This window comes from Asterias amurensis, chromosome 8, assembly GCF_032118995.1.
Source record: "Asterias amurensis chromosome 8, ASM3211899v1".
NCBI lineage: Eukaryota > Metazoa > Echinodermata > Asteroidea > Forcipulatida > Asteriidae > Asterias > Asterias amurensis.
The window spans coordinates 19,772,832-19,785,740 of NC_092655.1; the positions used below are offsets into that span (position 1 = coordinate 19,772,832).

A 12,909-nucleotide genomic window follows, 5' to 3' on the forward strand; every position below is an offset into this window, starting at 1 on the left:
TTTTTCTTCTTGTCTATTCAAGGTGTATGCGACATCCTCAAACAAGATAATGAACACAGCGGCTTTCTCTACAAGCGAGCCCAGGAGAAGATGACCGATACAGTGACAGAGTCCGTAGGCTCTGTCATCAACACGGCTCTGTTTTCAAAATGGCAGCTTCGATACGTGGTACTATACGGGGAGTACGTCCTGTACTACAAGAACGACCGGAGTTTAAAGCCGAAGGGCGTGTTTTCACTGCGGGGCTACAACAGGTGAGGGCTGAATTGTTTTTGAAAGAGAATTGAAAAGTTTCACTGAGAATTACTGTAATGAGTTTAAAATTTAATTATGACGTGGTAATCGTGAATACTGGTACTAAAAACCAGTTCACTTGGGAGAAGACATTAAAGGAACACGTTGCCTTGGATCGGTCGAGTTGGTCTTTGAAAAGCGTTTGTAACCGTATGTTATAAGATGCATGGTTGGAAAGATGTTGTGAAAGTAGAATACAATGATCCACACGAACACGCCTCGAAATTGCACGGTTTCCCTTTTACCTTGTCGACTAACACGGTCAGCCATTTATGGGAGTCAAATTTCAAACCTACATGTATGTCATGTCACATCTACGCTAATCCGATAACGCCTTGACTTCCCACTAGGGCGAGTGAAACTAACAAAGTTACTGTCTATGCAGATTGCAATGGACTGTACTATACAGAACATTTATTTCCCTCCCCCCCCCCCAGCCCCCAAGCAGGACTGTTTCTCGTTGCCCCTGTATGTGTTAGTGAATTGAAAACACACCCAGTTATAAATGACAAACGTCACTGACTCAAGGGAGGGTTTTCTCACAAATATCCGAGTACAGTGTTTCGAAAAATCCCATGAGACATTGTAACTTGTAAGCCATACAAAGATCCGGACCTGTCTCAACCGGGCCTTGAACTTTCGTTCTTGAAGGGGCACAGCAATCTTCCTCTAGTACGGGGCACGTCTAGAAGGGGCACAGCAATCTTCCTCTAGTACGGGGCACGTCTAGAAGGGGCACAGCAATCTTCCTCTAGTACGGGGCACGTCTATGAGGAAAATTTATATTGGGGAACTTTTTAAAGGGCACAACCAAAGCACAAGCACAGGGCACCAGGGCAATTGCTGTGGGTGCCATAAGTTAATTCACTGCCTGCTCAACATCTTGACCCATTGACCGTCCCAAGATGGCCTTCTCGTGAGTTACGAGTTGACAGTTTGACGGTTTCGAGACGGCGGCCCCTGGAGTCCGCGCGATTGAACAACATCTGTATCGGGTTACATGTACATTTGTTTTGACTCTCTGGCTGCAAGGTCTATTTACGACTGTACGAGGGGGTTTGCCCGCCAGAAAAGAGTTTGCCCGCCAGCGATGTTACTATCAGGAGGGATGCAGATGAAATGGTTCCTGTCTGTAATTGAGTTATTATGACCTGCTGAGTGAACGAGGAGCTACAGTCAGCGTTTTAATCGTACAAGGCCTCCCTGTGTTGCCAATTGCTTGATCAATCAAGTCTGATTCTTCATGAATGCAATTAAGGGAGGCTCTTCATAGACGCAATTAAGGGAGGCAAGCCAATTCCCCTAGTCTACATGTAGGTGTATATTCATTGTCTCCCTCGTTGGTGCCCCTTTAAATGACAGCAGAGGTGGTGACTCGAGTCTTGAGACTTGAACTTGTGCTCTCACTGGACTCTTATTGTTTAAAGGCCTCGGACTTGACTAATTTCTTGGAATTTAATTTGTGAGAGGGCAAGGCTATATTGTTGTTTTGCAAAAAGGACTTCCGTTGACAAATCTTAGAGTATACAGGGAAACTTTTGAAGGGGACATTAAGGCCAAGACCAGGGCAACGGAAACCTCGGCTTCCAGGGCCTCAATTGACTTGTATAATTCTAGCATTAAAATACCCTATGGCAACTCTGAATGCCGACAGAAATTTGAATTGTTCTTATGACTGATGTGATAAGGTACGGTGTACGGTCTTATTGAGCCAAAACATGCATTGTTTACGGATTAGTAAGACATGACTGGCAAGCAACGGATCGCATGGTTGTTTTAAGGTTGAGCACCAGAAGGGGGTAGGCACTAGCTCTGGTGGTTGGGGAGGGAGGTGCACCAAGGCGGCTGTACGTGTAGCTGTCACTGGCCATTGGTACTCGACGAGTCAAGGTCTCTGGCAGGTGCGTGCTTCTAAGCAATGGGTGGCACTGTTACTATTGTGGATAGAGAGTGCACTATGACTGGTTAGTGTTGACTGACGGTGGGGCTAGAAGACTGGCGGGCACCAGGACTAGAATTATGGTCCCCATCCAGGACTTGGTGGCAGTCACTGGAGTTGGTACGAAGTAATTGGTCAGCGGGTCACCATGATTGAGGGGATATGGATTGACAGTGACCAGGGAGCTCCATGCAGTGACCGTCAATACTGGATAGCTACGAAGTCCCGAGACACCTGTGACTGGTTATGGCAGGATGACAGTGATCATTAGAACTGGCGGGCAATAAAGTGGCATAAAGCTTAGTAGTAGGCGATCCCTAAAGTTCAAGGGATGTTCTGCACAAGAAAATACACAATCTGTATCTTTATCAGTACGTTGCAGAGACCAAAAATGATACACACTACAGTATACAATGTACATGTAATAAAAGATTTGGCTGTTAAATGGTGTAAGTCTCCAACACATTCAGCGTTCATTTAAAACAAAAATTGTAATAAACTCAACAAGGAAATTGAGTCATGAGAAATTTTGACGGACTTGAGTTTCTAGGTAAAAATCTTTTACTCCACATTTCTGTAGATTTTCCTGTCAGCTGCTGCTTGTACTTGGGGTTAGACTGTTAGATGTCTACTTTTATTACCAAGACAGCCCCTCAGTATCATTCAGCAAGCTTCGGTTCGTGACAAGAATTGTAATGAAATTACAACCACACCCAGTGGACTGATTGAGTGTGTTAAGAACAATAGGACCTTTGCTCCATGGTCAGTTGGTGGTTTCTGCACTGTAGATAGCACAATGGCTATAGACAGTTTTGTTGCAAGCACTCACACTCACAGGAAGCTAAATGTTAAATTAGAATTGAACAAAATGTAAAATGTCACTATGAGAATAGTAACTACCGCATAGTGCATTTTACAACAACATCAATGCTCATCAATCATTTAGTGCCCTGGTCATTGGGCCAATACATGTATTATTGACTGCTTCGAGTGCTATGGTTAAAACTACGACTCCCGAGGTGAACCCCGGAGCATTCTTTTTTCCCGAGGTTCAGCCTAGGTAAAATGGAATGGTGCGGGGACCACCGAGGGAGTCGTAGTTTTAACCATAGTACGAGTTAAAGCAGTCAATATTTGTTTTATAACACCCCAACAGTCTATTTATCATCTCCGTACACGTTATGTTCGTATGCGCGTTTCAGATACGCAGGTGCACAACTGATTGGGTTCGAGGTAGGTATAAAAAAGACGTCTGGGTTGACTGGGTACTGCACGCCGTGTGATAGTCGTCAGACTATCACACGGCAAACGATGCACTATCACACGGCAAACGATGCACTACGTATCACACGGCTGCCGTCTAGTAAAACTAAGACATATCATGTGACGCGCTCTAAACCAATGAAAATGCAGAATATTTGTAAGGGGTGTTATAATAATAAAATTTGTGTTATCTTTCTCAGCTGCCTGGGGAGATAGGCATTTTTAAAACACAATATCAACCATTTCCCTTGCAGTACCCATTTATACCCCCATCTCTGAGAATGCCCTAGATTTAAGAGCCATTATTTTATTATTATTAAAGACACTGGACACCTTTGGTAATTGTCAAGGACCAGTCTTCTCACTTTTGGTGTATCTCAACATATGCACACAATAACAAACCTGTGAAAATTTGAACTTAACTGGTCGTCAAAGTTGCGAGATAATAATGGAAGAAAAAACACAAGAAGTTGTGTGCTTATGAATGCTTAATTTCAAATTCAAATATGTTGGTGGAAAATACTTCTTTCTCGAAAAACTAAGTTACTTTAGAGGGAGCTGTTTATCACTCTGTTTTAAAGGCCTACTATCAACAGCTCTTCATTGTTTGTTGCCAAGTAAGTTTTTATGCTTACAATTATTTTGAGTAAATACCAATAGTGTCCTGTTCCATTAAACACGAGATGATGTTTGTCTCCCACTGGGAAATGTTGGTAGAAGGAAGTAAACTTGATATGAGTAAAAATGGTATCTTCCCGATCAGTGGAAAGAGATAACATTTACAGTAATTTGCAAATTACATGTAGTACGTGTTCCATGTGCCAATAATCAAAGTGCAATTGACTCAAGTCTTGTCAAGTCGAAGCGACTGGCGGCTCACATGTACTGTAAATGTGTGTTATCTATTTCTGATATAACTGGTCCACTCGGCTATTAAAACTGCCGTTGCATTATGATAACAAGTGTTGGGACCAGCCCTGTAGGAAATCTAAACATTTGACTACAGCAGTTATGTAGTCCAACTATCGTTGACGTAACAGCGCTCGGGCTATTTAAACTTACTCAACTGTATAGCTTGTGCTATTTTTGTATCCTGCCTGTTGTGTGAGCAATGCAATTTCTTTTTTCGGAGATCAAAAAAGTTTTCTTATATGTCTTATGTGTTATGTCAAACAGTTCTTTATTGCGCGAACTTGGCCCACACCTCGGCGGTATCATTCATAAAGTGGGCGTATTAAATAGGCTTTCAAGTACAGGAATCTACTAATTGTGGGTTAATTAACTCGACATTGCGGCTTGTCGGCTAATGAAGTCATAACTGGGTTTTGTTGCTGACCTTTTGGGGTGGAGCATTTAGACTTAGAGCCAAAAGCAGGTGGAATGTAAAGAGTCCATGTAAACAGGATTTGATCCATTAGTTACTAATTGGACTCCGAACTTGAAAATGATCCCTCTGTTTTTTTTTCCTCTCTCGTGATTTTGTTAGCATTGTCTGAATGGGCTGGAGAGACGTTTCATTAAAGGGGGGACTGTTTACATGACCGTAGCAGGTCGGTGGCTGTCAGAGTAGTTGTTTGCTCATTTTTATGACTTGTGACTTGACTTGTAAATTTCAGCGTTGACTTTTGAAATGACTTAGACTAAACACGAAATTACTTGCTGCCTTATCTGTTTGGTGTACATATGGAATCATAAACTCTTGTCTATTTTTTTTTTTTTGGGGGGGGAGGGGGGGGGTGGACCCTCAGATCAAATTCACAATATTCTTAACAATAAAACCCAGATAGGGCTTTTAAACACTTCCTGCAAAAAAATTTCAGAGGAACTACTGTACATGTAGTTTAAATTAATCGTGCTTAGGTCAGTATATAGACCGTGTCACCGTTCAAATATCTGTCTTATAACGTGGCGTCTGTGCGCGTGTGCTTGTTTGTGTGAGTGCATGTGCCGTAGAAATCAAACCGGGAATGCTGCGTACTTCATTGCTGTACACGTTTGGATGCGCATACGGTTTGCTCTACAAGATGGCGACCTTCATAGCAAAAAGGGGGCTTATTCAATAGGGTCTATCTATAGGGTCTTTTTTTCCCTCATTGCAACACTTCCAAATACAGGGTCCACAGAATGACAGTTTTGATAAAAACCTGGGGAGAACCCTGGTATTATAGGGCCTAAGCAATCTGTCTTTTTTTCCCCTCATTGCGACACTTCCAAACACTTGCTGACTAGCCATACATGTAAGTGCACGTTCCTGTTTAGCATCCACGTGTCCTTGGACAAAGATATGCCAATGTGTGTACTCGGAGGATTTTCCTAATTACTAGGATTTACTGGATCTCCAGGTCAACGCTTTACTCTAAGACTCCCTCGTTGCGTCATTTTCACAACTTCGGTTACGCACAGGATGCGTCCCTTCATGATAAAAGAGAGAGAAGGAAAAAAAACAGCAACAAAAACACTCATGACGTTGACATCATGACACTGACAGAGTGACTAAAGAATCATTTTCATGTTTTCATTGTAGAGCACTTGTCCTCCTTTTCATCCAATTTGAGCCGATCATCCGATTATCGTCCAGAATCTAAAACCCCTTTTCCCCCGGACGGATGAGAAAAGCAGACGTTCGGATTTTCTTGGTCTGTCGGAAGTGCTGTCATTTTGACAGAGACCACGAAAAACAAATTTAATTACGAAGATGAAAATTAATTTGACAGAAAGCCGCATCCCCACTGAGTGATCCCCCAGACTGTCACTTCCCCGATTAGATTCTGGACTGCTGGGGTGTGACACAACCAGTGCTGTAGCTATAGACCAATTTAGTCCACCAAGTGCCAAGCGGTTCACAAAAATTATTAATGTTTTAAAGATATGAGGCCATCATTGCTGAAAGTGCAATCTTGGGGAAAAGTGCTCAGTGGATTTTGCTCAGAGTGCTGGGCGAAATTTGTTAGTAAGGACACCCTCTTGTTCAGTCTTTTTAGAGGAAGGTTTATAAACCACACTGCATTCGAGTCCCAATCACAACAAATATTACACCTAGTAGAGGGCCTCCATGCAGTTTTTAAATTAAGGTTGATTCAGACCAACCAAGAATTACTCATTTAACAGCCTAATGAGTTGTCCATTTTGTTCATTGTCCAAAAACATCATCACTAAACAAGTTGCTCTTGTGTTTCTTGTCACCTTTCAGAGTCGTCCGCGCCGAGGACATGACATCGGCCAATCAGCAATGGGCTTTCAAAATCATCGGGTTACGGTCTGATGACAGAACATGGTACTTTGGTGCTGCCTCAGAAAGAGAAATGAGGGTAAGAAGCTTAGGAGTGATGAGGGGAGAGGGCGCAAGGAAAGGGGGGGGGCAAGAGGGTAGGGGGACAGGAAGAGATCAGGGGGAAAGAAGGCAGGGAGAAAATTGGACACGAGGGTGGGGGACACAAGAGAAGTGGACAAGAGAGTAGAGAGACATGAAAGTAGGGGGGATGAAAGTAGGACTAGGGATGTGGGACCTGAGGGGGAATGCATGAAGGCAGGTGGACACAAGGGAAGGGGATCACAATGGATTGAGGGCCGCCTGGACAAGAGGGAAGAGGGACATGAAAGTAGGGGGGCAAGAGGGGGACGAGAGGGGCAAGAGGGATGTGAGGACATGTGGGATAGTGAACCTGAGGGGGATGCATGAAAGGTGGACACAAGGGAAGGGGTTCGCAATGGATTGAGGGCAATCCGAATTGAGAACATGAGATGAAATTATGAGTGAAAGGTCAGGATTCTTGACAACAAAATTGGTTGATGTTGTAAGGTGGGGTGTGGTGAGGTGTGGCAGATACATGTGCACCTGGAAGAAGGATGGTGAATATTATTTACTAAAGAGAACAGTGGCGGGAGTGCAACGAGAAAGCCTGGATAAATGTCGGTGGTTTATGCGTTTGGCTTTCATTATCAGCTTTTATTATGTTTAATGGCAAGAGTTCAGAGTACAAAATGTACTTGTCAGTCAGTATTATGTATTAACTGGATTGTTTGTACAAGTATTTACAGTGTGATAATTGGTACTGTATGTCACATGGTATAGCACTAATTGAAGCACAAGTTACTCATTTACCATGATCAGAAATAACACTTGTAAATTTTAGTGAACATTTCCTGGTTCTTGTACTATGAATGTAACTATGGCTCAAATGTCTGTCCCAAAAAACCCATGACTAGGGAAATCCCTATGATGAATCTGGCAGTCACAGCCAACAAATGAGTAATCAAGTTCTTGATATACGGCCAAATTCTACTGAAATACAGACATGAACACGAATGTATTGAGTATAATTTGCAGCAGCACTTCCTGAAGAATACAATATTCACAGCAGTGAACACAAATGTATTGGGCAGTATTTCACAAAGACTACTCCCATGTAGTCTTATCTCGAGTTAGGACAGGCTCAAGTTGGGAAGAGTTACTCGTCCTAACTTAGGACTAGCCTTAAAGGCAGTGGACACTATTGGTAACTATCAAAGACTAGCCTTCACAGTTGGCGTATCTCAACAAATGCATAAAATAACAAACCTGTAAAAATTTGAGCTCAATCGGTCATCGAAGTTGCGAGATTTTAATGAAAGGAAAATAACCCTTGTCACAAGAAGTTGTGTACGTTTAGATGGTTGATTTCGAGACCTCAAGTTCTAAATCTGAGGTCTCGAAATCAAACTCGTGGAAAATTACTTCTTTCTCGAAAACTATGGCACTTCAGAGTGAGCCGTTTCTCACAATGTTTTAAACCATCAACCTCTCCCCAATACTCGTCACCAAGAAAGGTTTTATGCTTATTAATTATTTTGAGTAATTACCAATAGTGTCCACTGCCTTTAAGTTTTGTACTACTCCTACATGTACATGTAGGACTAAAGTTAGGATTATCTTTATGAATTCGACCCCAGGACTTCCTATGGGTTATATTTGTGTTCTAGTATAAAAGGGAAAGCGTAGAGTTGTAGGACAGAAAACATTAACCAATGCAGTGTTCAAATTTAGATTAAAAATCTTGGGCCTAATTTCATAAAGCCTGTAAGCACAAAAACCTGTTAAGCATAAGAAAATCTTGCTCAGCAAAAACAGGTAACCAGCCAACATTCAAGAATGTTGCGACTGGTGCCAAACTCTTTTTGTGCCTTGGGAGAGAAATGTGTTAATCAGTATTATCTGCTAAACAGCTTTATGAAATTTGGCACTGACAGCAACTTTTTTGTTAAAAAAAGAAGCATACAAAAAAAATGTTTGTATGAAAAGCACCCACCCTATTACTTTACAAGATACAACATGTAGCAAAATCACACCTTTAAATTAATTTGAATTACTACCACATGGTCAAGGTTGCTGTGATCTTTTCTGCTCGACAATCCAAGGAAATCATTCACGGAATGGTTAATGATTTGAATTACTAGCACATGGTCAAGGCTGTTGCAATCTTTCCTGCTCGACAATCCAAGGAAATTGTTCATGATAAACACCGCTATAACAATGAACCGCAGTGTAGCAGGAAGGAATTGCGATGTTAAAAATACATAATGGCAACGGAACTGCCAATTACAATGTTTGCAAGAGAGAGAGTCCTGTAAAGGAGTTTTTTTGAAATAAAACTAAAGTTTGTCTAATCCAATCAAAGCTAGTATGTAAATGACAAGGAGTGTTCCAACCTTCTGATTGGTTGGAATAAAGAGGGTGTTTTAAAGATCACTGATAAAGATCTCAGGTCCAATTGTATACAGCTGTTTTAAAGCTGAAACTACTGGACTTTCAAAATATTTCTTTACTTAACAAGGAAATTAGTAGCAATTGTAAATTCCCTGGAATATTGGCTGACAACCCGTTTCTAAAGCAAGATTTGTCTGTGCTTAGCTAGTTTTTGTGCTTACAGCTGTATGATATTGTACATGCTGAACAAGGAAACGCTTAAATACACACTATGGGCAAGATCATGTACGTAGAGTTGGTACATCAAAAATATATGGCCACAGAATCAAAGGCACCAGTTAAAACTGGTTAAATGTTCTGACACCCATATAGATGTTTCAACACCCCTACATAAAACTTGAAGGGTGCATGGCGGTTTTAGGCGATAACGTATGGATTTGCAGTGACACCATGTATTTTGAGTATAGTGGTTTCAAAGGAATCAGTGGACTCAACATTTTAGACAGGATGCTCTGTCCATTGTCAGGAGACTGACCCAACAAATAAATGTTGCTTATCCTGATCCTCTTTACCATGTTTACACCAACCCTGGCGTAGATCACAAGAGTTTATCGAAATGGCACATTAATCCGGAGGTCGTTGGTTCGAATCCCACTCTAGTAAATTCTTTGTTCAACCCCAAAGACACGCAGGGTTGTTGAAACTACAAGTAGAGTAGTTAGAACGATATGTATAGAGGTTTCAAAACATACAGTAGAGTTGTTGAAACATAAAGATGTCAGAACATAGGTTTTTTGGAACATGCATACAGGTACATGTAGAGCAGTGGCCTTTTAACCCATGCTTTTATTGTACAAACAATCACAGTACACTACAATTTGAGAAATTTTTCGGTCATGAGCTCCTGTGTTAATACTCACGTGGTGTTTCTGAAACTAAAGTTGATTCTGATGACTATAGTGTAACTTTTATTTTTATTTGACAAGGCCTATCCAGGAAATTGCATTTTAGTTTTGATTTTAGTTATCAGCATTGGGTTTTTTTCTAGTAGAGTGCAATGCCTACTATACAGGGAATGAATGATACTGTTGTACAGTAACCTTTATATGAACTAAACATTTCATTTTCAAAGGAAAAAACCCACATTCTGAAAAGGGCTCTTCTATGACAATGTTATGGTTTGAGGGGCAGTTGTATACAGGGCAGTTTTATACAGGGGGGGGGGGGCAAGGCCACTTTAGTTTCTTATGCATTGGAAACACATTGGAAATAAAAGCTTCCTTACAGTACTACTACTTTAAAGCAGTGGCCCCCTTTGTCCAAATTCTGCCTAGTGACATTTTTATTTGTAGCAAAATAGGCCCCCTTCTCTTGGAAAGTATAGCTTCGTTCATTCAACATACATGTACCCCTCCGAGAAATATACATGTGGATTTTGTGTACGGTTAAACACCCTTTTTCATGTAAACTTAACACCTGCAAAAATAAATAATATTACTACTAAAGTGGTTAAGAGCATTGGACTCGAGTTCTGGTGTTTCTGATCAGCAGAGTGTTGAGTCGAGTCCTGGTCGTGGAACGTTTGTGTGCTAGAGCAAGCCTTTACCATAAATGCTTTGTGCTTTAGATTGGTCGTAAAGCCGTACATGTACATGTAGGTTCCTAAAGTGGTGTAGTAAAAGATCCCAGAACACTTATCATGAAAGAGGCGGGTTAGCCATAGAAAAGACCTTTCTCTATGGGTTAACCCATGTGTTTCTGGTTCACATAGCAAGCGCTTTTTGTTGTTGTTTCCTTTGGGCTTGCGTACTGTAGTGATTTAGTTCACTTATGATGCATCCTTGGTTTCTTCAAAATAAAAATAAGATAATAATAATATTAGTAACTATTATTATTACATGTGTAAGGTCTAATTTACTTCACTGTTTGAAGGGAAGTTGGCGTTTTTCCTTATTATAGGACAGCCCGACCTGTAAATTTTCTTGTTTACTTTAAAAATAATGACATTGATAATGAAGGCCACAGTTTTTACTAGAATAACACAATGTGACTGTCTTCTATTGCAAACCAATATTTGGTTACATTGTGGACATGAATCCATCTTAAAGGCACTGGACACTATTGGTAATTACTCAAAATAATTGTTAGCATAAAAACTTACTTGGTAAACAAGCAATGCGGAGCTGTTGGTAGTATAAAACAGCTCCCTCTGAAGCAATATAGTTTTTGAGAAAGAAGAAATTTTCCACGAATTTGATTTCAAGACCTCAGAATTAGATTTTGAGGTCTCAAATCAAGCATCTGAAAGCACTCAACTTCGCGTGACAAGGGTGTTTCTTCTTTCATTATTATCTCGCAACTTCGACGACCAATTGATGAGTTCAAATTTTTACAGGTTTGTTATTTTAATGCATAAATATGTTGAGATACATTAAGTGAGAAGACTAGCCTTTGACAATTACCAATAGTGTCTTTAATGCAGCGGATGGTGAGAATGTGTACTTGTTCAATCATACATTTAATTGATACCTCCATTTGAAATGAAAGTTGATTTTATTGCATTGTTGAGCGGACAATCAATTTGTGAATGGGTGAACACACTCGCTATTTGCGGTTCCAAGTGTGGCAAACTCGGACACATGTAAGGAAGACCGAGTTCTCTTCATCACGTGATGGCAACTTTTCAAGAAATGCTACCTAATTAAAAAAAAAAAAAACGCACAAAAAGTGGGCACTGAAAGAGTGAGCACCCTCTCATTTTTCTCTTCAGAATTCCCATGCGAAGACCTAGTGTTGCTACTGTTTTCAGTCTCCACAAGATAGCCAATATATAGACACGGGACACTATTGGTAATTGTCAAAGACCTGTCTTCTCACTTGGTGTATCTCAACAATGCATAAAATAACAAACCTGTGAAAATTTGAGCTCAATCGGTCGTCGAAATTGCGAGATAATAATGAAAGAAAAAACACCCTCTGTTTCACACAAAGTTGTGTGCTTTTCAGATGCTTGATTTCGAGACCTCAAATTCTAAATCTGAGGTCTCAAAAACAAACTTGTGGAAAATCACTTCTTTCTCGAAAAGTACTCCACTTCAGAGGGAGCTGTTTCTCACAATGTTTTATACTATCAACCTCTCCCCATTATCTCTTTAACAAGTAAGGTTTTATGCTAATAATTATTTTGAGTAAATACCAATAGTGTCCACTGCCTTTAAAACAATTTTTCTTGAAGAAAAACAGGTGTCAAAAAATAGCTCAGATTATTATTTTCCTGTTTTCTTTGTTTTTCTTTCAGCTTTGGATGGCGTTCTTCAAAGTAACGATGGAGAAAGCAATACATGGCAAAGCTAGAGACAGGTTAGTAAACTCTATTAACACAGTTCACCTGGGGCCAACTTCATAGAGCTGCTGTGTCAAAGACCAGTCTTCTCACTTGTTGTATCTCAACATATGCATAAAATAACAACTGTGAAAATTTGAGCTCAATCGGTCATTGAAGTTGCAAGATAATAATGAAAGAAAAAACATCCTTGTCACACGATGTTGTGTCTGTTCAGATGCTTGACTTGACACCTCAAATTCTAAATCTGAGGTCTAGAAATCACATTCGTGGAAAATTACTTCTTTCTCGAAAAACTACTCCACTTCAGAGAAAGCCGTTTCTCACAATACGTCTATCATCAGCTCCCAATTAGGCTACTCGTTACCAAGTAAAATGTTATGCTAA

General features: G+C 40.6%; 1 protein-coding gene across 4 annotated transcripts in view; it reads left to right on the forward strand.

Annotated features, from left to right (window-relative positions):
• LOC139940569 (SH3 domain-binding protein 2-like) overlaps nt 1-12,909 on the forward strand; it is a 41,979-nt gene that overhangs the window by 13,513 nt on the left and 15,557 nt on the right. For all 4 annotated transcript variants that reach the window (XM_071936881.1, XM_071936880.1, XM_071936883.1 and 1 more), the window contains exons 3-5: nt 23-254; nt 6,687-6,804; nt 12,478-12,539. In XM_071936881.1, coding sequence (XP_071792982.1) covers nt 23-254; nt 6,687-6,804; nt 12,478-12,539 — 412 coding nt within the window. The remainder of the gene's footprint in view (nt 1-22; nt 255-6,686; nt 6,805-12,477; nt 12,540-12,909) is intronic.